This window comes from Papilio xuthus, unplaced genomic scaffold (genome assembly GCF_000836235.2).
Source record: "Papilio xuthus unplaced genomic scaffold, Pxut_1.1 DF824992.1, whole genome shotgun sequence".
In the NCBI taxonomy this organism is placed as follows: Eukaryota; Metazoa; Arthropoda; class Insecta; order Lepidoptera; family Papilionidae; genus Papilio; species Papilio xuthus.
Genome location: NW_013533657.1, coordinates 314406 through 341375, shown reverse-complemented (window position 1 = coordinate 341375; position 26970 = coordinate 314406). Strand labels below are relative to the sequence as shown.

Sequence of the window (26970 nt, the reverse complement as noted above, 5' to 3'; positions counted from 1 at the left end):
GAGGTGTGAATGTGTTGTAATTGCAGTCGATGGAGGAGGCGATGTCGGAGTGCCTGCAGCGCGAGGGTCTGCTGCGCGCGGACCTGGACGCCGCCATGGTCAAGATCGCGCACCTCATGACCGACCGCGCCCCCTCTGATGACGTCATAGCCGAGGGGTATGCTCCCTACTGATCAGCTTATTTACCATTATCTATAGGTTTTAAAACCTAAAAATATACGACGATAGTTTAATACATAGCCAGCGTAATAAATAAATCATCGTATTTAAAATGAAAATCTTGGAATTCGAATAAGTCGCGATAAATAAAATGACAGTTATTGATATTTGTTTTAGACTGCCATGTCTCTTTTGGGGTATATTTTGGTGAATAGCTTTGAGGCTAGGAAACAGCGTCAGTATGTGGTGTTGTGTAGGTACGGCACGTGCTCGGCTCTGGAGAGGCGCGCGTGCGCGGGAGTGACGCGCTCGCTGGAGGAGGCCTCGCCGCGCTCACAGCTGCACGCGCTCGCACGTGACCTCGACCTCATGCAGCGCGACCGCGACGACCTCCAGCAGCAGGTGACCACTCATACACTCACACACTCCGCACTGACAACACTCTACTTGTATCAAATAACTTTTGTGATACACTTCTTCGCTCCTTTTATAAAGTTTGATATTACAGTTATATAATAGTGAATATGTTGACATGATATATGTATTGATATATTGCTTGTCTGTGGGCGGGCCCGCACACACTCGCACACACGCGCACACACTCGCACACACTCGCACACACTCGCACACACTCGCACACACTCGCACACACGCGCACAATACTGCTACTTATGTGCATCGTCTTACAATTATTATTTTAACATTTTTAAAAAGCATCAAACTTCGATTATTTTTTGATTTATTTACGATGCATGTTTTAATGTGTTAGGACGTTAAGATATTATTTTTGATGATAAATTTCATAGATACGTACGTGTTGCAATTCATAATATATATTTCAACAAATGTTGTTACAAGTTCCATTGGGTTTTTGTACTTATATAAAATACTTATTGATATACACTTTACTTATTATGTAGCGGCATGGCTTTATATCTATGTTCAGTAATTTATTTATTTATTTATTTATTTACATGGTAGACTTACAGCTAGAAAGTAACAATAATAGACACAAGATAGTTAACATATAGCTATTTACAAGTCTACACTTATAGCAATAGCTTAAATAATTTGACAGTCAGCATATGAGATATAAATACTTGACTTTTTTTTTAAATATAAATATATATTCAACCACCGCTCAATTTATCTGAAAAAATCCCGGCTTAGACAACTCCTCGCTGAGGACACACTAGTTGCAAACGGGTCGATATCACACTTGTTGCACAGTGTGTTGAAGCTGGAGCTCGCACGCACCACACACGAGTTCTGCCTGTAATTAGTTGACGCGTACGGTACGTAACCGTACGTAATGTATGAACGTTTTGTTAAACTACATTTGTTGTCATTGTGTACCACGCCTCTGTCTTTGTGAATACTATTTGCTTACTTATTTTTATTATATACAATTAGATTATTATAGTAAGTTGTCTTGTGACTTTATTTTGAACAATTTATGAATTGTTTTTCTAAGTCTCACATAAGATTATAATTGTCGTGCGGTTGTATCAGGTGGAGGCGGCCAACCGTCAGCTGAGGTCGACGCGCCAGTTCGTGGAGGAGCAGGCGGCGGAGCGCGAGCACGAGCGCGACGAGTTCGCGCGCCGCCTGCACGACCTGCGCGACGACAACCAGCGCCTGCTCGCGCGTCTGCAGACCAACGCCAGGATACTCGCCGAGGTCACCTCCACATTACCTACACCTCAACTTTTTATATGCTAACAGTGATCATTTAACACGTTCAGTGCCACACAACGAAATCGTATGGGCACGGAACGCCTTTAATTTTTATCATAAGCTATAATTTACTAAAAAATATATCTTGGGTGTTTCACTAACTTCACATTTCATTGCAAATTTTATGTGTTTATTATAATTAATATTATATCACTGGGCTATTTCTAACTATTGCACTTTTCTATCTGTGTTTATTTCTTACTAATATGGGTGAATCACTTCTTCTATAAGAACGTAACAAGTTTTCCATTCAATATATATGTTTGTGTGTGCGCGTGTGTTTGTAGATGCACGAGCTGAGCGCGCACTGCCGGGTGCCCAAAGTGAGTCGCACGTCCTGCTGTTGCATCATATACTATGCTTATGTACATCATACTCGATATATCTTATATAAATTGTCACTCATTTATGTATATGATATAGTTGCTTGTAGATGTTATAGTCATCACACAATAATGCATCGCTTGTACTAACATTCAACATGTCATAAACCTTAGAATTAGTTATCAAATAATTTCAATATGTTCTATCAAATCATTTATAACTTTACCAGGTGGAGCAATTGGAAGCTCAAACGCGGGAAATGAACCAGATCATAACCGACCTCGAAGCGAAGAAAGCCAGCTCCGACGAGGAACTCAAGTCGTACGAGGAGAAGGTGGTCCTGCTGCGGGACATCATCGCCAACCTGGAGAGCCAGCTGGAGCAGAAGAACAAGAGGGAAGCGGACATCCTGCAGCAGCTGGAGGGCATGAAGCAGACGATAGAAGACAGGGACAGCAAGATGAGAGCTCTGCTCGGTGAGCTGGAGTCTCTGAAGAACGAGAAGGTCGACCAGAGCCAACATGTTTGTGAGAATTGTAAGAGAGAAGAGGAGAGGTATAAGGAACTACTCGATAATATTACGGAACAGGTGAGTTTAGTTAAGTCTTACATACTAACTGTGGATTTCTGAGACCAAAATTCCCAAAATATACCGTTATCTTTATTCTGTGCTATTTATTCGGTGATATACATTGAGAAGTAAGTGACGCGTGGGATGCAGCGGCCGAGATGTTACTCATATGTTTAAACGAAACTATTCTCTCTAAAAACATTGTAAGCATTGATCAGTATTGGATATAAATACATATTTTTGTCAGTTAAAAAATTATACTTCTGAGTATAATAAATATCGTATGTTAAAAGAAATTTATAAATTATAAAGTTTCCCAATTGCAAGGAAATGTTTATTATATTTGATAAGTGTTAGAGATACCATACGATTTTTAAATCACTGATAGAATGTCCTCTCTCTCGTTAACTTATAACAGCTTACTTCCTGAACAACTGATAATTTCACTAGAAAAAACATTTAATTGAATATTTTTACTATGCGCTTACGAGTGGAGTGGAGTGATCTTTGAGAAAGTAAGAGAGATTTGTAATTTGAATATGTGTATACGACGTCAGTGTCGGTGGGTGGAGAGCGAGGTGCACGTGCGCACGCGGGTGCTGCAGCAGGCGCACGAGCACGCCTCCGCCTCCGTCTCCGCGTGCTGCAGCGAGCCCAGCGAGGACGTCTCGCTGCGGGAACACAACGCGCCGCCGCCCCCGCAGGTCACCGCACTGCACTCTATTGTCTGTCTGTCTGTCTGTCTGTCCGCAACACCGCTCTCCGGAACGATCGGACCTTGATGGACATATGGCATATTACAGGCAACTTATTTGTTAAATTCTGCGCTGACGAAGTGTCGGTCCGGTGTGCGCAGGAGGAGCGGGGAGAGGGCGGAGAGGGAGGGCAGAGGGAGTGGGTGCCGGGGCTGGTGTCGGTGCGCGAGGCGGTGCGCGTGCTGGCGCGCGCGGAGGACGCCGCGCTCAAGCGAGTGGCGGACCTGCGCATGCAGCGCGACCAGCTGCGCGACGTCGCTCAGGTACGTCGCACACCTCTCAATTCTAACATAAACTTATACAAATTCTATAAGTCCAATCTTAGTACAATAAGGATGAGAAGGGAAAGTACATTTGCCAGAGGAGAGGAGGCGTATACGTATATATCCTATTTCCGCGCGTCTCCTCATCCATCGATCAAAGGTAGCCAACGTAATTGCGGATGTCTATAGGCACTCTAAATATATGAAATCTTATGCCATTACTGCATGATTTTTTTGTGTTTCTGGGAGGAAGAACTAGAATGTGAAATAGAATGATATGAAATAAGTAGTAGAGAGAGCGGAGTGGCGGGGTGAGGCGGACGCGTATTGTTATAGAAATAACAGTTGGAGTGAGGCCAGCTCGCTCGCTGCAAGGTCGCCGCTGGACATCTCATACATACGTACATTGAATTTCATCTCCGGATATCATAAATTAGCATACAGCTTGTAAAAGATAAAATGCATCTATCATAATCTTATTTTAACCCGATCGAATCGTTATTAATTGTTTATAGCTTTTATTAGCGTTTGAATGATTTACTTTCACAAATGGAGTGAACAATGTAAGATGACGCGACTTATGTTATTGCTACATTCAAAGTTTCTCTAAACATTTCCTAGTGATTAGTTGATTCATGTCACATTTCTGTTGTTGGAAAAATTAATAAAATAAAATTATAAATAACGAACAGTCAGATGTTATTTCGCAGTGAAATAGACATTTGCCTGCGCCTACGCACATTTCGAGCGTAATGAAGCAATTGCCTTTAATACAATTTCTACAATGAAAGCAAATTGTGAGCGCGATGACCTGTGCCCTCTCCTGGCCACGGCCGTTTGTACAATTGTCTGCATTACTAACTGTCGCTTTCTGAGACCAAAATCTCTGTGTAACATATCGTTATCCCTGTCATTATCTTTGACAAAACAGAGATAATAATATGATTTAAACGGGAATCTTGGTCGCAGAAACCCGCGGTAACTGTACTAATTTTAATCGTAGTTTATATATTCATAATTCTTTTAATTTTGATGAAAAACACATATAAGATGAAATAATGCAACATGTGTTTTACAAATCACTACCTCTCCATGGTCTTGTCATGGCCTTGTCGTTGACATTGGTTATTATTACAAGTGCGTCATCTGTCACCAACAATGTAAACTATGAGTTTGTTAGTTACGTGACCACACGGGAAGAAAGCTATCTTTATTAAAAAAATAATAATAATTAGTCAATATAAAAATTGTAGCTGTCACCCGCGACTCCCTCCGCGCAGGTTTAAAAATAATAATAACTCGTAGTCTATATGTTCTTCCAGTCTATGTTCTATACACATACCAAATGTCATTAAAATCCGTTGAGACGTTTCGAAAAGCTACCTTCTAACAAACATTTTCCATCTAAACACGCGCATTTATAATATTAGTATGAAAAATAACAATTATAGGATGTAACTACGTATAACATGTTTTTTGCGAATCGTCGATTTATTTGGTCATTAATTGTTTTCGTCTTGTTTACCTTTTACTATGAAGGTGACGTCATTAAATCATAGGAAATAGCTGTCCGTAGTGAGATACTGAGGCACAGGGGTCCTCACCCCCTGGCGCGGTGACTCACTCCTCTACCTATCGCATGCTGATACTGATGCTGGGGTTAGGGCTGTCCACTGCCGCTAATTGCAACAGAGAATTCATTAAATACAATAAATTTACAAAATATGATATGTTTATCATGATTTTTCTTAATAGTAAGCTTATATAATGTGAAAATTATTTTAATATTCAAAAAATATTTATGGTAAAATACAATAATTTATGAATGACTAGTCTTCAGTAGTTATTGGTCACTACATGAGCAATACATTAGAGTTAAGGAACTTAGTAAAGTTTTCAAAAGTTATTTCAGAGTAGTTATGACTTTAAAAGCTTTGTTACGTTTAATTAAAAAAAACGTTAATCTCGCATCAAAAACTGCAACAACAGATTGTAAAAAAACAACATAAAACTGGCATTAAAGTACGCGCTAACCTATTTAGTAGGTAATTAACGGCACCTTGCACAAGCGCTGTGCCTAAACAGTAAAGTGCAGAGTGCCAGCCCTGCGCACACTCGTGCCTTATCCATCCAGCTAAATATAGCAGACGTCGAAGATATGGATGCGGCATATTATTCGTATCTCTTATGTTTTCCTTGTTCGATAACTTCGTCATAAATTAAATAATAGTATTATAAATCGTACATTGATCTTGTTGAATATATTATAAAATAACAATAAATTATTCTGCTGGCATTGCTACTCCTCTCATTCTGAGTTACATAATAAAAACTTAGATTTTGTCTCTGATTTATGGTAATCCCTTTTTAATTTCTACTTTAATATTCGTGTGAATATCCATTAATATTCAGATAAATAAATAAATACTTACAAAATCTGGTCTATTTGAAAGCCGCATCCATATATTTATGTGCACGTCGTTGAGTCCCGCGCTCCCTATGCGTCCCGTCAGTCTCTCCCCGAGCCCCGATGCTACCGAGCGTGTTCTGCTGCCGCAAGGTCTCTCCCCTTCTCTCTCTGCCATCAGTCGCGTCCTCATCTCCATTGTTGTTCCATTACAAACAGCGCAATGTAGTCGCCCCCCCCCTCTCCCCCCACACGACATGTAGTTTGTGTACAACCGTGTGATGTTTGTGTTCTATTGTTTGAGGAAATATATCGCTATGGGCCTGCCTGATCTCGCGGTGAGTGATTTTGTTATTGACATATCATTACAAGGTTCTTGGAACCAAATGTTGATATACGCAGTAAGTTTTAATATCGGTTTGATCCAATATGACTGATACGTTTTGGTCTTAGTACTCAAATATACAATATTTAATTTTAAGTAAATTTGAGGATCATTCTACACTTCTACTGTTTCTTTTGTTAATTAAAATAGTTTTTTTTTAATGTAACGGTAATAATAATGAATAATCATTGTATCAAATATTATTATATGTGTTATTAAAACAATTTCATTTTATTTAGCGGAACGTTCTCTTAATAAAGTATCAATCAGTGTCGGTCAATTGGCGGACAATCAGAGTTGTTTGCGCGTCGCGGCGTCTTGTCTCGTACCTTGTATCAAAACATTACGCCCTGCCAAAAATCTATAATGTTATACACACTCGTATATATGCTATTTTAAAACGTTTGCATACAACAAAGTTCTGCTGAAATATTTTAATATATTTAAATGTATTTTACGCTAATATACCACAAAAAGGTAAAGTGTTACCCTTAATTTTAGTCGAAGACGAAAGTCCTGATGAAAACCTTAAACCTGATGTAATTAATGGCAAAGTATTACATTTGTTTCTTATTTAAAATACATATTTCCCTATCGTACTGTTTCCTAATTGCAATATTAAATATTGAATGTAAAATTGTTCTGTTTACTGAAAACCGGATCAAGGATATGTCAATCATTTACATGAGCCGCTCCCAACACACACTGTTTGTGTTAACTGTAATAACTTCCGAACATATATTTGTATCTATGCCCGTGCCGTATTAAAAAAAAATCTTAGTAAGCACCCTATATGTTCTTCCAGACTATGTTCTATATCAATGCCAAATTTTATCGTTGCCCGTTAAACCGATCTGGAGATACCTTCTAACAAACATCCATCCAATATTAGTAGGATTAGTATTATTGTCAAAAACTGATCATTGCTCGTTAAGAAATACCATCAGCAGAAATTGTTGTCATTTAATATATAAAGTTCCTCGCTTTATTAGTGTAGGATTCACTATCAAAATATGTTTGTCATGCCCTATTCAATTCGAACAATTTCTTTTATAGTCGGTCAGATTGTGACTCAATGGGATGCAAAATATTGATTGAACATTTTATATGAATAATGTTTAGGATGTCCTACTAATGTGTGATTGTGTGATGTGTTTAGAGAAATAGGGCGTTCAGTTAAATTTAACCCGTGCTCCTCCGCCCGCGCACGCTCAGTCCTCGTCGAATTGGCACAGCGCGTTAACTGTTTGTGCTTTGTGGTACCACGGTGTGGCAATAGCCGAAACGTGTCGAAGTGAGATGTTCCATACTACTTTGATATCGCATATGTTTTTACTACTTCGTCTATCGGATTTCACCTACAACCTCTTTATACCATCGATATCGATATTATCCGCCGTGTGAGTATATTGCAGTGAAGGTGTGGTGCATGTATGTGGTGCAGGAGGTGCGTGCGGAGCGCGACGTGCTGCAGGCGCGCATGTCTGAGCAGGCGCTGCGCATCTCCTCGCTGTCCGCACGACTGACGCGCCAGCGGCACGACGCAGACGCGCTCGCGCACGCCGCGCACTCCCATCTCGGCGTGCAGCTGCACGACGCCAACGCGGAGGTACATATGCACTCCCCGCACTCCCCGCACTCCCCGCTTCCCTTCGCGACCGGACATGTTTATCACATATAATTATCTATTTCCAAAGGTACAAAGGTTAAAAGAGGAGCTGGAAACGAAGGACAAACAGTTAGCGCGCCTGAAACAGACCTTGGAAGACAAGAACAAGGCGGAGCACGCGACCTACGGTGACTCCGGTGAGTGCCCGACTGCATCAGTGCCTACGAGCAAACTGACAAAGTGTCCGAACGGTCTAAGAGAAGAAAGTGAAACATGCGTGTACACGTGTGCAGGCAATGTGAAGGAGAAGGTGTGCGGGCTGGAGCGCGAGCTGGCGGCGGCGCAGCAGCGCGGCGGGCAGCTGCAGGCGCAGGTGGAGGCGCTGGCCGCAGACAACCGCCGCCTGCAGCACGCGCTGACGCACCACGACCACCACCTCCACCTCCGGGACCTCGCGGGTGAGCGCACGACAAGCACTCGCTGGATACTTTAAACTTTCTAAATTGATGCTCTGTAGTAAAATATTTATAACTTAAATTTGTAAGGAGAAAAACTGACGCGGTTGTAAATTGGGTTAAGAGCGAAAAATAAAACGGTAACGACACACTAGACGCGTAATTTTTACATTGATACAAGTGGTTTATATGCGGATATGCTAAATTCGCATTGTGCAGGCAACAATCCTCGCGGCGAACGGCGACAGGCGACAGGCGACAGGCTCGCAGTGCTTTGTCCGCTGATAGGATAATGTACTCTCTTTCAGCTGAGTGTCGACGATTATCGTATGCTTAAGTTGTAATGGACTTACTGTTGTATTCATAAAAGTCCAATGCATAACATTTACAACGGACCGTCAACATTTTTCCGGATGCGGGAGATAGATGTCGATGAGGCGATATTCAATTTTTATCGCATTTATTTGGAAGCCCTCCAAGTGCTAGCTCCTATGTAGGTTATAGGTGAACTCCGACCGGCTAGACCGAGCCGTCGCGCTAATTTCGAAACGTTACTCATTCATTCACAGCTTTGAAGCTGGAGGAGGAGGATCCCCACCAGAGGAGCGATCGCGGCGAGGGCAAGACGTCCGCCCGCACGCTCAGCGACATCGTCTCCATATCGGAGTTCGACGAGCAGGACCTGCAGATGCGGCGCGCCGAGCTGCGCCCGCACGAGCCGAGCCCGCTCGCCGCACACGACAAGAGCGCCGCCGAGCGCACGCTGCCGCCCGACCTGCGCCCTCACACCGTCACCTCGCTGCACCTCGACCTCCAAGACCGCCTCCCCCTCACGCCCCGCGCAGACTCCCTCCCCCCGCATCTCACCTCCACGCACAACAGAGAGGAACACTACAAGAGGAACGTCAACGAGACCACGGTCTTCGGCGACCACAGGCCCTCGCCTCTCAACATTATCGACAACTGTTCCCTCTATCCCAACAGGGACGTCAGCGATAGTAGGAATGTCAGCGTGGAACCGAAGAAGATCGACTTCTCTTTGGAAACCACGGACAACAAAACCCAGGAGGAGGAATTCGCCTCGCTCCGGGAGCTGGGCATCACGATGGACGTCCGACAGGAAAATTTCCCCGACATTCTGACTCAGCTGAAGCATGAAGTTAAGAAAGCGAGACGCGAACTGGAAAGTTGCAAATCTGACCTGAAAAACGCCGAGGAGCAGCTGTGCGAGTTTCCGGCTTTGAAAGAGGAGGTCGACGAGCTGAAGGCCCTTCTGGAGAACACGATGGCCACCATGGAGAAGGACAAGAAGTTCTACGAAAACCAATTGGAGAATTTCTCCACGAACAAGAAGCAACTCGAACAGAGGATGGCGGAGTTGACGCAAGAGGTCAGCGATAAATCTAAAGACTTGCATTTGCTCAAGGAGGACATCCTCCGAAGGGAGAATATGATTTTAGAATTAGCCAAAGAGAAACGAAACTTGACTAACAGATTAAATGAATTGGAAACCAAAGTTGACGAGCTTCAGAGCCGAAACGAGGCTCTGCAGCAATACGAAATGGAAACGCACACGATGAGAGAGAAAGTGAAACAATTGGAGAAGTTGGAGCAGCTGGTGTCGGAGAAGAATCAGCAAATCGATAGCCTGAACCAACATCTGGACAGACTGGACGACCTGCAGAGAAATCTCAACGACAAAACTGAGGAACTTGAAAAATTAAAAGTTGCCCTGCATCAAAAGACAAAAGAATTATATCAGGTACAAGCGACGGTCTCATCCTTGACCTGCGACATGGAGAGACTCACCGAGGAGAACAACGAACTCAACGATCATAACAAGGAACTTAAACTGAAAATGTCCAAATTGGAGAAGGAACAAGAGAACGCCTCCTTAAGATTACAGAATAGCGAAAACGAACTCGAAAGGCTGAACTCCATAAACAAGGAGCTGTCCTCCAAGATCGAGGAACTAAAAGTTATCAACGACCAACTAAAAGATAAAGAGGCAGAGATCGAGATCCTCACCGAAGACCTTAACGCCTACCACAGTGAGATATGTTCTCTGAAAGACCAGCTGGAGATAGTGTCGCGCAGTCCCTCCCCGGGCAGCGCGCGGCCGCACGCGCAGGGCGAGGAGCGGCGCGCGCCCGCAGACCGGCGCCAGCTGCACGCCATCAGGAAGCAGATCTCTTTGCTGCAGCACGAGCTGGACTTTAATAAGAAGGAGCTAAATTGTAAGGTAAGGTTCTTGGGAGTATACAATTTAATACGATTGCATAAAACGATTCATTTTTTATTTTTTGTAACTTTTCGTCTCCTTAATTCAAAGTGACGAATTTGTTTTTTTAATATCAGGCCTTCGAATTGGCGAAAGCGAAGCTGGATGTGAACGAGCTGAAAAACAACGCGAGCCAGGCGGCCAAGCTGGTGGCGGACAAGGAGGCGCAGAACGAGGAGCTGGCGCTGCAGGCGGCGGCGCTGCGCAACGACCTGCGCCACCTCGCCGACGAGAAGCACCAGCTCAGCCAGCAGCTCGACATGCTCCTCGCCAGGTATCGCGGCTCAACTCTCATCCTCTGTGTCCTGTCCTGTCATAAAACGATATTCAACAGTGTTGACAACGATAACTTACTTTCAGATTAAGAGAAGAGTCGAATGTGAGTGAGATCAGAGCCAAGCTGCGGGAGAAGGCGGAGAGCTGCCACGAGCTGGAGATGGAGCTGCACGACATGCGGGACCGCGTCGACAGGTAGGTGGTGGTGCTGCACGCACTCGGAGACGCATAGGTTGCGAGAGAGTTGACAGTTATAGTACGCGTGTGTTGGTCAGCAGGCGCGGCACGTCGCGCTCGCCGACCGCGGAGCTGGAGCGTGCGCTGCGCGACCAGCTGCACTACTCCAACGCGCTCGACGAGCACATCATGGACCAGGTGATCGCCCGTCTACGCATTACTACCAACTATACTACATTAACATTACAGAGTTATGTTATAAATAAGCCGCATGTAAATCGTTTGTTGCAGATACTGTCGGCGAGCAGTGAGGAGCACGAGGAGATTCCGCGGCTCGCATTAAACACTTCTAAGTATGTCGTTCATTTAAGTTTATTGTTCGCTTGGCGTAAATTGAGTTTATCGTAAAAGGCAGTCCCGACTTGCAATGGCACGTGTTGCAGGTCGTCGAGCTCCGTGGCGTCGACGTCGTCGGAGCGCGCGTGCCGGCTGCGCGCGCAGGTGCAGCAGCTGCAGCTGCAGGTGGAGGGGCTGCAGGCGCGTCTGCAGGACAAGGACGCCCTCATTGCGGAGCTCAACCGGTACATTGCACATTGCACATTCAGCGCCCCGTATTACATTAAATAATATTCTCCTCGCAACTGTGACAAATTGAGCCCGATATATGCAGGATACGGGACAAGCTGGTGCAGGACTGGCAGACGGTGAACTGTCGGTACGAGGCGGAGCGCGACAACTCGGGCCGCCTGCAGCTGCTGCTCGACGCTCAGAAGGACACCGCCGAGAGTCTGCAGGTAACACAATATCTCTATTTGATCATTTTCTATTAACATTTTTCTCGTATTTATATTTAATGTGTTTCCGCTGTTTCCAGAACCAGGACTCGAACATGATCCAGATCCTAAAGAAGCGTCTGGAGAGCGCCATGCAGTCGGAGGGCGAGCTGCTGGAGCGCGAGCAGCGCCTGCGCCGTCGGCTGGCGGACCTCGAAGCCGGCCAGCCCGCGCCGCACGAACAGATGCACGCGCAGGTACCCGACATGTTATGAAGTGACAACCTTTGATAGTGTCAGTCGTTCATGTATTACTAGTTTCCTAACGATGTTCTATGTGGACAGCTGGAGGTGGCGGAGAAGCTGAAGGGCGAGGTGTCGGTGCTGCGCTCCAAGCTGGAGTGCGAGAGAGCGCGCGCCGACGAGCTGGCCGCGCAGCTGCAGCTGGCCCGCTCGCACCTCGAGGACCGGACGCGCGCCGCCGCAGACCTGCGCGCTCAGCTCGCACAGCTTAAACGGTACACTAGATCTCAGGTTCTATCAATTTGACAAAACCATGAAAAAATGAAAAGAAAGAAACATCTAAAGTATTAAACTATATATGATAATGTTTTAAACGTCGCTCCAGAACAAAGTACGAGGCGGGCGTGGAGCTGGCGCGGCACAAGGAGCTGGTGGGCACGCAGGCCGCCGCCGTCGCGCACCTCGAGCGACAGCTGGCGGCCGCCGCAGCCGCGCACCGCTCGCCCAACAACTCTCTGGTACGTCGCTATACCACAATAACTAAAGTACTTTGCACATTTAACATTTGCAGTGTGCGATCATCGTGGCGCACGTGCAACATCGGTGTGATAACACTACGTACTGTAATGTTGTGCGCAGACCGAGATCGAGGGTCAGAAGAGCGAGCTGGCGCGCGAAATAGCGACGCTGCGCAAGTGTCTGCAGAGTGAGCACCCCGAGGTGAGCACGCTGCGCGCCGAGCGCCAGCGTCTGCAGGCCGAGCTGCACGCGCTGCGCCGCGAGCTGGACGCGCGCGCGCCCGCCACGCCCCTGCACGCCCCCGACACGCCCCACAACGCACAAGACAAAGACCAAGCGGTGAGTCTTGCAACTAATACATTACAACGACCAGACAAATCCTACCCTTTATTCCTTCTCAGGAGTGGACTTTTAATAAAACTAATATTTATCTTTGAACATTGTATTTAGCTGAGTATGATTTATTTTCGATATAATTATTTTCCTGAAAAAAATATGTAATTAAATAGCGGGTTAGCATCGTCGTTAATGCTTGAGGGAAAAGTTAGTCTTGCTGCCGCCATCGTCAAGGTAGTTGGTGACTTTGGAGAAGTCCGCGAGGCTGGGCCGGTCGTCGGGCTCGGAGGCGAGAGGCTCGGCCGCCCACAACGCCAGCGCGTGCACCGCGTACAACGCGCCGTACGCCGCGTACAGCACCGCCGTCGCCCCGCCCAGCGCCAGCGGCGCCAGTCGCCCGCGGCACTCGCCCTCCGCCCCCGACGCCGACCCCGCCCCCGAGCCCGCGCGCCACGCCTCCTCCGTCCACACGCGGAAGTACACGCACACCTTCCTGCAAATAAACATCACTCAGTGTGACAAGTCAGGAAAGCGATTTTAATTGGGTCGAGCGGTGTCACCTGAGCGGCGGCAGCGCGGCGTCCAGCACGGCGACCAGAGCGTGCAGCGCGTGCGTCAGCAGCAGCACCAGCACCCACACGCACAGCAGATACGGCGGCCACCGGAAGCTGCCCAGCGCTACTGCAACCACACAGCCGCCTCATCACTCCGCGCCGCGATGTCGCACAAACCACACGGTGGTCTTGAACATGTACCGTAGACGAGCGCCTTGTTGGCGGCGGGCAGCGCGTCGGCGCGCGCCGGCGTCCCCTCGGCGCAGCGCAGCGCCAGCTCCGAGCCCGGCGGCTGCGGCCGCTCCGTGCGCGAAGACTGAAAACACGCACATAGCTTTATTATTTTATACGATAAACAATCACTCGCTTATACTGTATGAATTGTTGAATTAAAATAAAACGGTTGTTATTGTCGGCGCGTATGCACATCGTATACTCACGGAGGGCGTGATCCTGGAGTGGGAGAGGGGCGGCTTGGGCTTGGCCTTGTCGGCGCGCGGCTCGCGGGCGTTCAGCTCCGTCTTGGTCACCGAGGGGTGGTCCCCGCACATGCTGCAAACGTTTGCAAAACATCACAACGAATTTTTTTCTAATGTTTGCAAACTATCATCTTAATTACTGTCAAAATCATATGTCTGTGAAAACTATACTTCTCAAAAAGAGCAAGATATTTGACTGTTGTAAAAAATTGTTCATTGTTAAGCCAATATTCCCCTTTCGTACGCCCTCCGATTTGTAGGCAATGAGCTGAAACATCGTAACTTGTAACTTACATCATATCGGGATGTTTCGGTGAATCGCCTTTCGGTTGCTCCATTACTTGTGTAGACATCACTGGCAAACTAATTTCCAAAAGCTTTCATGTTTAAAAAATCCGAAAGGTAAATATATAGAAAACTAATAAAATGTTTGAAGTTCTTCACGTGAACATGACTGACGCATATGTCAAAGTGACGTCGCCGCGCAGCTCTATATTTAAAAATCTAATTTGCGACGTAAAATTGTAAGAGGTTTTATGTTTTCATTTTCTAAAATTAACACTAAATATTAGATGTCTCTTGGGTGATGATTTACAATAAAAACATTTCCTACGAACTTATACCAGCGCACGTCTGCTTTCAGCAGTAGTAGTCTTGTCGGACTTCTTGCAGTGCGTTGCGCAGTATGATAAGCGTGTGTAGTGTCCCACGTATCGTTTCAAACGTGCTAATGTGTGTTTGTCTGCAGATCCGCTACCTGCACGGGCGCTGCGTGCGGCTGGAGAGCTGGCGCAAGGCGCTGGTGTGGCAGAAGCGGTACCTGCAGCGCGTGCTGGCCGGCTACGCGCGCCTCGAGCGCTCCCTCGCGCCCCGCCCCCAGCCCCGCCCCGCCGGCAAGAAACTCTTCAAGTAACTATTTGCACACTAGTCAGCCAATTCTGATTCGGAACAGCTGTTCCTATACTGCCGTTGACCGAAAAAATATTTATTTTTCCTTTAGATGCGTGGTGACGGTGGTGATAACAGTGCTGCGCATGGGGTATGTGGTGCGACGCAGGTATGCCGCGCGCAGCGCCGCCTCCTGCCTGCTGCGATCCGCACACGACGCAGACGACCACGTCCCGCCCGACCCCGCCTCCGCCTCCGCCTCCGCCTCCGCGCACCACGCCTCCAGAATTAACCTTATGTAAGTCTGACGATGCACCGTATGTGTTATAACGTAATTTACATTTATTACATGCTTTAATTTGTAAATGCACGCACAGTTTTACTTAGGTATTAAAGTTGAGTTTAGCTTGATCGCTTGTGGTGCGCAGGAGCACGCCGGCGGTGTCGCCGCGGTGCGTGCTGTCCCGGCGGCTGAAGCTGGCCCCCACGCCCGCCCCGCACTCGCCCCAGTCCCCGCTTGTGCCCCACCTGCCCCAGACGCCGCGCGTGCCCCACCTGCCCCACGTGCCCCACGTGCCCCACCTGCCCCAGTCCCCGCTCACCGCATACGGCGCACTAACGCCGCTCGCTGCCCGCGCAGGTAATACTCACAACTAAACATTTACTATCAAACACATCAATTCTGCAATCTTTGTACCCAAAATATATCAATGACTGCGCTATGCCTCTGTCAAAATGAAGGGCTTGCCTTTGACAAAAAATTAACTAAACGTTTCCTTTAATCTTGCAGTGGATGACGACGTAAGAAAAACCCCCGGCGGCGTCAGCACGCCGCGGAATGAATTCTATTTAATGAGGTGAGCTCATACTACGAGTATAATATTTTAATTTTTGTATTTTTTTTGTTTGTTGATTTTGTATTTTCTTTGGGATTAGAAAACTTTTGTAGCGAAAATGTTGTGATGTGCAGTTCACCCCGGGGCGACGTGGCGAGTGCCTACATGAGCAAGCTGGATGCGGTCAGCCGCTGCCTTAGCCAGGTGCTGGAGTCTCCGCGGGACGTGCCGTGACCTACGCACGCGCACTCGCTCCGCCCACTGTGCCCGCCCACATCACTGGCCCCGCCCACTGCGCCGCTCACTTCACAGGCCCCGCGCACACAAGTCGACTCCACCCAATACTCGATACCAAAACAATTAACTTAATTACATTGAATTTATTAATTCTCCGCCTTATAATGGTGCCTTAATATTTCGCGTATATAAATGTCATTAATCAAATATTGCACAATTTTTCTAATATTTATGTAATTACAAAGGATCATGAATCATGTATGTGACAGTATGGACAACTTATAAAGCTAAGGCAATGAGAGAGTTATTTCAAATGTAACACATATAAAATGTGAAGATGCGTGTCAGTGAGAGCATCGGGCCGCGTTTCCTCACCGCAGTGACGCTAAGTATTAGACTAGTGCCAAATTCAATATATTTTTAGTTTATTACTTAATTTATTTATATTAGTGTTTAAGATGTAAAATTACAGTTTCGGTTGTTATTGGGTCCGCCTAGGGTTATGTTTGTTTTGTGTTTGCCGCAAGTTGTATTGCGCGCGTAAAAGATATGGAGATATGTCTCTACCTACCATCATTATAAAAAGCTATATGCTCTCGTGTTTGTATGAAAATATTTGTTAACAAAAACCAACTATAAGAAGACTTAATATAAGACGTAAAATATAAGAACATTGAAAATACATATGTGGAAAACTTAGCAAATGATTAGATTGTAATTCGCATAATTTTTATTTGAAGTCGAACGGATGCTATGATAGTAAGGAGTATGTTGGGGCTATAAACTTATTTTACCTCTATTCTATTGAACTATTATAGTTTCAAAGAAAAAGCGACTTGCCATATCTGTACAAGTACTAAGTAACAAGTTAGTTTCGAGACGCAGAAAAGTACAAGTTAGGCTAAGTTTAGGTTAAGTTAGCGATCGCGACTCGACCGAATCTCGAACGTTCCACGACTGAGTTGCCATTTGACTGAGAGCTCTGTCCCTTTCTAATGAGCGGTTACAATATGAAGTAGAGAGAGACGACGAATGCATGTTATCTAGGAAAGAACAGGGATAGACTGCTTGTAAGTATGTGGGACTCTTAAACAGTATTGTTTGACCTGACGAGAAGCTGCACATTGGTTGACTGACTACTTTCTGACATTTCTGTTCAATTTCTCTGACATTGATTGAAGTGAGGAGCAACAAGTGCAGCAGCTCCGCCTGGCTCTGTATGTAAGATTATTGTTTTTCTACAAATAATATTGAGGTATTTTTTAGGTTTACATTTCGTTGACTTTATTGTTGATAAGAATTTATATTTGTATGACATGTCGCATTTCAGATTTTTTATCATTTCCATAGATTTATAATTTAGGAATCCTTGATCCGATACAATAATATTTTTGTTATCATTGTAGACAATAACGAACCAAAGTGGAATATAGTGTTAAATTGCCGAGAGTTTTATTATCGATTGGCAGAATTCTATCTCATTGTGAACTAAAAGAAAACCTTTACCTCTGATACAAACAACACTTGTTTAAACGCGCACAAAAATACAACATTTTATTTAACATGTAAAAAGTTTAAAATAAATATCCTAGTATTGTAAATAGTAACTAATGTAAGTAGGTCTGTCGGTTTGTTTTTATGAATTATAATTTTCTGTTAATCATTTGACATCCCAACTTATCTTAGCCAAAAGTATGAAATCCACCGTCGAACAAAATCTACACTCAATGTGACCAAAGAATCTTGTAGCCATTTATAATATTTGTCTAAATTACATTTAAGTTATATTAAGGAAACGACTATTTTGTAAACCCAACGAATATTTATTTATCTTATGAAATGCATGAGACGCGACGAGAGCATATATATAATATTTTAGATGGAAAATATAAAGTTTTATGAAATATATATTTGATAGTCTCCATCTTTGTGTGTGTGCGGGCGTGTCTCATACATGAACATACAACAAGAACAAGGAAATTTTGTCATCTCTAGTCACCCATCTCACCATTGTGCCATGAACTCTCTACAATGAACAAAACAAAAATACAGATCTAAACATATAAAAATAAAATAATAATTTCTATATAACTTGTATCATTTGCCGTGCGGCGAGACGCGCTGCTTATCTGTCTGGCTTATGGGGGGGAGCTTCAGCTCTTCCTGAAAATATCATTACACCTTTAACAGTACAGTCAGTCCAAAGACTTCATACTCCAGTAAACAGTTGTTGTTGTAGTTACAAGTCGGCTGACGATGCCTTTGAAACGCATCGTAACAAAGTTATATTATAATATAATAATCAGATCTCGGGCAGAAGTAAATCTTACCTCTACATTCTTCCGCTGCAGACCATTCGCAGGTCCTCGCCGCTTGTATGCTTGTTCAGTTTCTTCCTCTACACCCCTCGCAGATTTAGCCTGGAATTAAAACTAGCCTAGAAAATATCCATAAAGTGTGTCAAATTTGGTTAGAACCAGCATGGCGAGTTTTAACATACCCCTTGGAGGAGTCCATCTCTTTTCCCCGCGTCAGTTGTGGGCGGGGCCAGTGTGGAGGGCGGGGCCTCGTCCAGGTGGAGGCGCGCCGCCTGCCCGGAGCGATCCTCGGGCGCGTACTGCGGGAAGTGCAGCTGCAGCGGCCGCGGCAGGGCCGGCATGCTGTACAGCCGCTGCTGCTTGCAGTAGCTCTGCACAAGTGCACAATCATGTATTCTCTATAAATATTTTTTGTCCAGGATCAAAATTCCACGCGTACATGACTCCAGAAGGTAACCGGGACAACAAGGCAACGGAACGTCTACCGTAAACTAGTCCAACAATGAGATGGGATGGGATGGGATGTTATTGATGCTGCAGAACGTACGTCGACAGCGCGGTGCAGCGGGTGTTCGGGGCGGTGGTGCTGGCGCGCCTCCTGCACGAGGGCGGCGGCGTGCTGCAGCAGACGGCGCTCCTCCTCCCGCAGCAGCCGCTCCGCGCGCGCGCCGTAGAACTCGCGCCGCGCCGCCACCTCCGCCGCGTCGCGCTCCTCGCGCTCTTTCTGCATCGCATTACAAGTTTCAGTCGAAGCTTCGTCTATGTTCAGGGTGAATTTTCGATGTTGTAATGGTGAGGGGCGACAAAGGTAAAAAATGTAAGATAATACTTTAAAGTTTACATGACACGTTTACAAAGCACGTTTGAGGTTTGACAAATAATTTGACGTGCATAAGAAGGGTTCGAGACAAAGTATAATATATGTGAGCGCAAGACGCACCCAGAGCCGCAACAGGTCCGCGCGGTGCTCCTGGGTCTTGCGGTGCTTCTCCTCGCGCAGCTTGGCCACGTACTCCTCGTACAGCTCTACGTTCTTAAATCTGCTCAAAAAATTTGTCATTCGTTGCTTTTTTAGATAAAAATGTAAAGGACAAAAACGTTTTTTTTTTTGGACAAATCGGCAGGAGCTTTTTATCATTATGTTGTATGACATTTTACAAATTATCGATAAGCAACAAAGTTGAAAACGTGCAATTGTCAAATGCCCTAATTATGGAAAAATTTGGATGGAAGTCGAAGCCCGGGATCGTTGAAAACCTTCAACAATGTATACGTTTGGAGACCTGTTGAGCATTTCCCAGGAGCGCGTGGTGTGCAGGCGGTGCAGGCGCTCCCGCTCCTCGCGCAGCTGCTGCAGGTGCAGCTGCTCGCGCTCCGCCCGCATGCGCCGCCGCTTCTGCACCTCCATCTCGTGCCGCGCCTCTTCTCTGCGAGAGTATACAATATCTTCAACTATCCCTTCCGATTAATGTCTTTTAAGTAGACCATCGTAAAACTATTGGATGACTTCGACAAAAGTGATTAATCTTTTTGGTGAACTACGCGGAAGGATTATTTCCATCAGTCGAGAACTGCTGAAACAAATAGTTACATCTAATACTAATAAGACCCGCGCGCGACTGACTTGAGCTGCTGCTCCTTGATGGCCTTCTCGAGGATCTCTCGCTCGTGCCGCTCGCGCGCCGCGTCTCCGGTCGCCAGCTGCAGGCTGATGGCGTGCAGCACGCGCTGCTTCTCCTCCTGGATCTGCGATTTAAATTATAAGGAGATGAGAGGGCGAAAGCGATTGCGAAACAGTGAAGAGCCCGCCCCCTACTTTTTTCCCGCCAACTTAACGACGGGCGACTGCCATTAAAATACAAAAACGGTATTTCGGGCTTCAAAAAAATTGGAGCATTGTTTTAATGGTGGGAGCGGTGATAGGCTGAGGAGACTGACTCCCTTCTCGGTCTGCTTGCGGCGGCGGTCGACTGTGGCGCGCGTGTTCTGCAGCACTCGTATGAGGCGGTCGTCCAGCCGGTCCCGCGCCGCGCACTCGCCGCGCCGCGCCTCCACCTCGCGCCGCGCCTGCTCCATGTCGCGGAAGATGCGCGCTTTCTCCCGCTCTTTCTGACGACCAGTGACCACACAGATATAAACATTCTTTTCTTTTTTGAAGTCGTTAAAATATAAACTTATATGTAATCATTATAATAAATTCTCACAAAATCGTCCTCGAACTGTTTGATGGCGTCCATCTCTTCGTTCGCTTTGATGTTGTCCTGCTGCTGCTGGCGCAGCTCCGTCTCGTGCTCGCGCCGCCTGCGCTCCGCCACCTCCGCCGCTCTGCGCATTCGCCGCGATCGTGTCGTGACTTATGTAAAACTTAACGAAACATTTTACATTAGTTTGTTGTAGCAAAACTAGAATTACTGGTCCAAAATTTCCCGCTGGTATTTCTTGTTGACTTCAAACCGGCGCTGCTTCCTGGTAGCCATGAGTCGGTTCCACTCGTCCGCGTTGCGCGTGATCGCCGCGTCGTCGTCGCGCTTGCGCTGCGCCGCCTGCCGCCGCAGCTCCCCCAGGAACTTCAACTGCTCCTCGCGCTCCTTCTGCGTCACCGACTCTATAACTGCCCTGCAGTACCATGGAGATGAGTCGTACTAGTTTTTATTTCAAGAGAGCACTGGCACTAACTCTACAGTGACTCTAAACTATGTTACACCTCAATAACATCTTGGGCGCGTCCTTGTTCTTGAAGATGATGTCCCTGGCGCCGGCCATGAGCCGCCGCTGCTCGTCGCGACGCCGGCGTACGTACTGCTTGTAGAAGTCCGTATTGGCCTGCTCTGCCGCCGCTACGCGCGCACGGCGTAGCTCCTCGTTGCGTTTGTTCACATTCTAGAATATTATGTCATATACATACCTCCTTTATAGGAGTTGAAGTAGTCAAAAATTGTAAACGAGAAAAAGGTACCTCCAGGGAATTAGGCCAGGCTTTGGTCATAGCCTGGCTGGTCTCGTGCAGGTAACGGATGTACTCCCGCCGCCGCACCGTCTCCGGGTTTTCGCGGTTGGAGTCCGTCCAGCTCACGATGCGAGACCACTCGTCTTTGCTCATCACAAGTGGCATCCTGAAGTCTGGGAAAAGTCCGATTGTTCTTGATACAAAGAAAGTGAAAAAACTTTACCTAAACTTTATTTCAATACGTGCTTTACATCATGACTTACTTACCTTTAGTATTTTCTTTTGAAAATTTTAGACATTAATGTAAAGAAATAACTATTTATTATTTCTGATTTATATTTTGAGTTATAAATATTGTCAAATTAAACTTTGACATATTTTCTACATTTTCTTCTCTTTCAATACCTGGCAAAATTTATTAACAAAAAAAGACGATGGAGCAACGGAATAAATTATTTTTAACAACCTTACCTACTAACTAGTGCAATAAAATGCATTTGAATAGTTTGTTGCTATGGAAATTATCCTTAACTTATAACATTGAATAGTCGTTTACATTCTACTTGATATGCTCTTTTATTTAATGGCTGTAATTTTAGTAATTATACGTAACTCAGTACTTAACCAAAAATAAATGGAGATTACGAATGGTGGATGAATGATGATGTTTGAGTAGATGAAGATGAATCATATGCCTATTTAATCTATAACATAAGTAAAAAATATTTTTAATCTATACTGGGTGACATTTTAAGTCAAGAAATCTGTCAAAAGAGAAATATTTATGTCAGCCACGTTGGAAGTGCCAACTCGGTGTTTTTATGGTGAATATCTTGAAACATTATTAAAATTACTTATATTTTAGTAATAAAAATAATTTGTGCAACTTTCAAAATTAATTTGCATTCTCTGATTCATGTCTTTTGATACTCCTGCAGTTATTTTCTATCAATAGTGGTGACATAATTACGTTGTAACTGTATTTGCTTTTCGGCTTGTTTTTTATTGATATTACTGTGCATTGCAGTGAAAGAGTGGCTTAAAAATGAAGATCAAAGAGTTAAAAAGGACGGTGAACGTGAGCTGGTCGCCAGCGGAGCAGTATCCAATTATGCTGGCGGCCGGCACCGCTGCCCAGCAAGTCGATGCATCGTTCAGTTCCAATTCAAGCTTGGAACTATATTCTCTCAATTTGGAGGAGCCTGGAATGGATTTAGAGCTCAAAGCTAGTCTGCAGACACAACATAAGTGGGTGTTTTATTCATCATAACATTTGCAAAGTCAGTATTTAAGTTAAAAACCAACACAAGAAAAGGCTAGATTTTGAAGAGACTTAAAAATGATAACTAATTCCTTATGTATAAAGTTTATTTTAAGATAAAGCTCTTGTAAAATAGATTTTGGTGTTTACAATTAGAAAATATTCAGTGAATGACATATAAATGCAAGTTAATTGAACTAGTAAATTGTTATTACAAAACAATAAATAAATTTTTCAGATTCCAAAAGCTGGTGTGGTCGGGAGCAGGAGTGGTGGTAGGAGGCTGTGATGGAGGTCTACTGCAATTCTACAATGCAGAGAAGCTGCAGACTAGTTCCGCAGATGCACTTGTCGGAAGTAGCTCTAAACACAGTGGTGAGTAGTTATGCTTTACTAATAAAATGATTTTTTTTTTTAAAAGAAGGGGGCAAACCAGCAGTGGGAACACCGAGGTGTTCAATGTTTGAGCATTGCCTAAGAGGAGGCTTACTATAAGTTCTTTGTACCCATAGAAATTTTGTCAAACTGTGCAGTACTCTCCATGATTAAGCTAAGGGCAAAAGAGATAAAATTTCTACTTATTGTAGTTACTGTCCGCATACTACATAATATGACAGTGTTTATGGTTATAATGCAATTTAAAACCATTAAAAATTAATCAACATCAATTGGCTAGTATGGACTCGGCCCACATTACACACAGAGATATGTAGATAGATTTGTCAACCAAAACATTACAAGATAACATTATCTCTTATGTCAAAGCTACTGTAATTGTGAGTCAACTTTTGAACTGATTCTGGCATATTTTATTAATTTTTCATAGATTATATTATACTGTTGCTTGTTTAAATAAATTTTAGTAGGTACAGAAAACAATAAGAATACACAATGCAGTATTTCTGTTCTGTGAATTACGTTTGTACATTGTCTCTGTCATTACAACTCATTAAACTCCTTTAAAACCAAGCACTAATGAAGTTTCCCACAAACCAGGCCACGTGTCAGCACTGGATATTAATCCGTACCAGAAGAACTTGCTTGCCTCTGGTGCATCGGAGAGTGAGATCTTCATCTGGGACCTAAATAACACAAGCCAGCCCATGTCCCCTGGCAACAGGAACCAGCCCTACGATCATGTCCAGGGGCTCGCCTGGAACCAGCAGGTAAATAAACCTCACAAAGGTGTTCATTAAACAACATTGTGTTTTTACACACATTGTGTTATTCTACATGAATTTGCAATATTACTTTTGTTTATTATTTTAAATTTTTTAGGTACAACATATTTTAGGATCAACATTTGCAAATCGCTGTGTCGTCTGGGACCTTAGGAAGAATGAGCCGATCATGAAACTTAGGTAAGTCGATCTAGTGTTTTAAGATGACTTATGCAATACACATATTTTGCCTTTTCTACTTTAATTTCAATGTTTACCTGATAGACACTTCAACATAAAGTTTCCATCTATTGATAATGAGTGCTTGTTTACCTCAATGGATGTTTTATGTGTCCGTGTGCAGTGACGCGCAGTCACGCACGCGCTGGCGCTCGCTGGCCTGGCACCCAGCCGTCGCCACCCAGCTCTGCATCGCATCCGAGGACGACCAGGTGCCCGTCATACAGCTGTGGGATCTCAGGTCAGATATACCTCAAATGACATCTCTAGATCTGTGCAATTCCTAAAATATTTAGACATCCAACTGAACTTACCTGCTTTCCTGCGTGTTCAGATTGGCGGCGTCCCCGCTGGTAACATTGGAGGGTCACGACAAGGGCGTGCTGGCGCTGTCGTGGTGCCGGCAGGACCCCGACCTTCTGCTGTCTGCCGGCAAGGACGGCCGCCTGCTAGCATGGAACCCTAACAACACTAAGCCTGTATGTTACACTTTATCACACTAATATATGCCTATTTTAAGTATTTAATAATTGCCTGACGATTGTGAGGTATAGTATTATGGTGATTTAGTGTTTGTGTTGTGTTGTAGGGCGGTGAGATCGTGGTGGAGGTGTGCCAGGAGGCGGCGTGGACGTTCGACGTGTCGTGGTGCCCGCGCTGCCCCGCGCTGCTCTCCAGCGCCTCCTTCGAGCAGCAGGTGGCGGTGCACGCGCTGCTCGCCGCGCCGCAGCTGCAGACGGTCAGTGGTCCTGCGAGCCGGAGTTGTTACTTACACTGAGGTCAAGAGGAGGAGAAAGAGAAAGTGTATGTGGTGTGTTGTCAGAGCGCGCACAAGCAGAGCAGCATGCTGGAGTCGTTCGGTGTGGCGGGGTCTCTGGGCGCGCTGCCGAGCGTGTCCCGCGCGCCCGCGCACCCGCCCCCGCAGCCCAGCCGCGCGCCCGCCTTCCTGCGCCGCCCCCTCGCCGCTAAGTTCGCGGTAAATATACACACATACAGTCTTCCTCTTCCTTCTATCTAGAAATATATTAACAATAATTACTTGTATATATGCCATTTCAATTTATACCGCGGAGCCGCAGATCTATATCCAGTAAAGTTATTTATATGTATAGTTTTGTTTCAGTTCGGTGGCAAGCTGGTGACTTTCGACAAGTGCCCGCAAGATGTCGGCTCTCAGAAGATGGTCTACATTAGTCAGGTACGAATTAAAATAAATTTAAAATTATTTTGTGATATAATTTTTAAAATCTAATAAACTAGCACACGAGTACATGTTTGTTTATTTGGAGTCTGCATTGAATGATTATGATGTCTGTGTGCGCAGGTGGTGACCGAGCCGGAGCTGGTGGAGCAGGCGGCGGCCCTGGACGGCGTGCTGGGGCTGACGCTGAGCCAGGAGCCGGCGGCGGCGGACCAGCTGGCGGAGTGAGTAGTGCGGCCGAGCTGTGCCGAGGTCCGGTGCAGCATGAGGCAGAGATACAGCATGCGTGTGCGCAGGTACTGCCGGCAGCGCGGAGAGGCGGCCGCCGACCAGCACGACCGCTACGTCTGGTTCTTCCTGCGCGCCAGCTTCCTGCCCACCTTCCGCACTGAAGTCCTCAACCTGCTCGGTATGTACACGATACCATTCACAGATTTCTTCTTTACAAATACATAGTTTTATACCAATTGTGGTTATCGTTGCGCAGGCTTCAAGCAGGACGAGATCCCGGCCAAGTTCAAGAGCACCGCGACACCTGGCGACGCGCCCACCACACTCACCACAGTCAGTACATACACAATCTATCTCAATCATTATTAACTCATTCATTGTAATGGCTCTATCTACAATTTTTTAATCTCACAAACCTATCTCCTTAAATTGGGACTAATCTAAAAGTTCTGAAATATTGATCTCATCGGCTTTTGTGGTTCTTAAGTTAATAGTTCAGTACTTAATAAAGCCTTTTATTGCTAACATTATTCCTCACCTCAATAAGTTAACTGCACGTTGTGTTTGTAAATGTTTTGCAATGAGTACACTAAGTGTCGGGTGTTCCTTGTGTGGGTGTAACGTGTTGCGCGCGCGCAGGGCGACACCGCCGAGACTGAGGCCGAGCTCTCCACCGACACCGCCGACACCAGCGCTGACCTCTCGGTGAGTGCACGCACACACACACACACACATATACATCTTCATTACATATCTATCTTAAACGGACTTATTTTAGTATCGGAGCTATAACAACTTTCCTTACTAAGGTTCGCCTTTTTAATCTTTTCAAATTTTTTCCCTTTATCAATATGCAAATTGGTAATGCTTCACTAGAGGTCGGCTTATGTATTTAAACATATATTATAATGATACAATGGCAAGAAATTATGCAAAATGATAGAAATTATTGTTCTTTGTCGCAGGACGCGCACACACTGATCGAGAGAAAGCTCGCCAACATCGAGCTGTCGCCTCCCGTGTCCGACGTTGTCATACCCAATGCTGAAGGTGTGTGCTTACTTTGATCATTTTAAAGTTTCAATTGGTTTGTATCGATGTTTGTAGTGTGAGACACGACGATATGAAAAGACAATATCACCCTTAATAATTTTATTGATATTTAATAATTTATTTATCGTATGTACAGATCCTTCGAGCATGATCTGCCGCGCGCTGGTGTGCGGCAACGTGGAGGAGGCGGTGGAGCTCTGCCTGGAGGCGCGCCGTGTCGCCGACGCCCTCGTCATCGCCGCCCTCGGTAACACCACCCCGCACCCGCACCCGCACCCGCCAGTGTGCGCCCCCCA

At 45.4% G+C, this 26970-nt stretch overlaps 5 protein-coding genes across 5 annotated transcripts in view; 2 read left to right on the top strand and 3 right to left on the bottom strand.

The window, feature by feature from the left end:
• The window catches only part of LOC106126656 (pericentrin), a 34976-nt gene extending 18475 nt beyond the window's left edge, over positions 1–16501 (top strand). Inside the window, exons 13-38 of the mRNA XM_013324406.1 lie at positions 27–157; positions 417–561; positions 1672–1839; positions 2184–2219; positions 2450–2809; positions 3349–3495; positions 3648–3809; positions 8046–8210; positions 8299–8407; positions 8504–8668; positions 9235–10907; positions 11024–11220; positions 11307–11417; positions 11498–11597; positions 11691–11752; positions 11843–11980; positions 12070–12193; positions 12274–12429; positions 12517–12689; positions 12800–12932; positions 13054–13272; positions 15051–15211; positions 15303–15488; positions 15619–15830; positions 15981–16047; positions 16161–16501. Coding sequence (XP_013179860.1) covers positions 27–157; positions 417–561; positions 1672–1839; positions 2184–2219; positions 2450–2809; positions 3349–3495; positions 3648–3809; positions 8046–8210; positions 8299–8407; positions 8504–8668; positions 9235–10907; positions 11024–11220; positions 11307–11417; positions 11498–11597; positions 11691–11752; positions 11843–11980; positions 12070–12193; positions 12274–12429; positions 12517–12689; positions 12800–12932; positions 13054–13272; positions 15051–15211; positions 15303–15488; positions 15619–15830; positions 15981–16047; positions 16161–16260 — 5400 coding nt within the window. The 3' untranslated portion in view covers positions 16261–16501. The remainder of the gene's footprint in view (positions 1–26; positions 158–416; positions 562–1671; positions 1840–2183; positions 2220–2449; positions 2810–3348; positions 3496–3647; positions 3810–8045; positions 8211–8298; positions 8408–8503; positions 8669–9234; positions 10908–11023; positions 11221–11306; positions 11418–11497; positions 11598–11690; positions 11753–11842; positions 11981–12069; positions 12194–12273; positions 12430–12516; positions 12690–12799; positions 12933–13053; positions 13273–15050; positions 15212–15302; positions 15489–15618; positions 15831–15980; positions 16048–16160) is intronic.
• Positions 13701–15092, bottom strand: LOC106126654 (uncharacterized). Its single transcript, XM_013324404.1, has 4 exons — positions 14597–15092; positions 14264–14375; positions 14025–14139; positions 13701–13950 (listed from the first exon to the last, which is right to left on the bottom strand). The coding sequence occupies exons 1-4, from the start codon at positions 14653–14655 to the stop codon at positions 13826–13828; spliced, it is 411 nt and encodes a 136-aa protein (XP_013179858.1). The 5' UTR covers positions 14656–15092; the 3' UTR covers positions 13701–13825.
• Positions 16502–17505: 1004 nt separating the features above from the next.
• Positions 17506–19264, bottom strand: LOC106126655 (uncharacterized). The gene is made up of 4 exons (XM_013324405.1): positions 19129–19264; positions 18764–18952; positions 18594–18683; positions 17506–18426 (listed from the first exon to the last, which is right to left on the bottom strand). The coding sequence occupies exons 2-4, from the start codon at positions 18920–18922 to the stop codon at positions 18361–18363; spliced, it is 315 nt and encodes a 104-aa protein (XP_013179859.1). The 5' UTR covers positions 18923–18952; positions 19129–19264; the 3' UTR covers positions 17506–18360.
• On the bottom strand, positions 19063–21837 carry LOC106126508 (trichohyalin). Its single transcript, XM_013324218.1, has 10 exons — positions 21796–21837; positions 21538–21701; positions 21286–21461; positions 20994–21197; positions 20786–20906; positions 20520–20690; positions 20206–20327; positions 19865–20008; positions 19522–19621; positions 19063–19305 (listed from the first exon to the last, which is right to left on the bottom strand). The coding sequence occupies exons 2-10, from the start codon at positions 21691–21693 to the stop codon at positions 19063–19065; spliced, it is 1437 nt and encodes a 478-aa protein (XP_013179672.1). The 5' UTR covers positions 21694–21701; positions 21796–21837.
• A 437-nt stretch (positions 21838–22274) lies between these two features.
• Positions 22275–26970, top strand: part of Sec31 (COPII coat complex component secretory 31) — an 8439-nt gene continuing 3743 nt past the window's right edge. Inside the window, exons 1-16 of the mRNA XM_013324217.1 lie at positions 22275–22352; positions 22556–22776; positions 23028–23164; positions 23786–23955; positions 24068–24150; positions 24314–24430; positions 24524–24668; positions 24779–24928; positions 25013–25165; positions 25313–25387; positions 25514–25614; positions 25687–25799; positions 25878–25954; positions 26261–26326; positions 26587–26671; positions 26811–26956. Coding sequence (XP_013179671.1) covers positions 22574–22776; positions 23028–23164; positions 23786–23955; positions 24068–24150; positions 24314–24430; positions 24524–24668; positions 24779–24928; positions 25013–25165; positions 25313–25387; positions 25514–25614; positions 25687–25799; positions 25878–25954; positions 26261–26326; positions 26587–26671; positions 26811–26956 — 1821 coding nt within the window. The 5' untranslated portion in view covers positions 22275–22352; positions 22556–22573. The remainder of the gene's footprint in view (positions 22353–22555; positions 22777–23027; positions 23165–23785; positions 23956–24067; positions 24151–24313; positions 24431–24523; positions 24669–24778; positions 24929–25012; positions 25166–25312; positions 25388–25513; positions 25615–25686; positions 25800–25877; positions 25955–26260; positions 26327–26586; positions 26672–26810; positions 26957–26970) is intronic.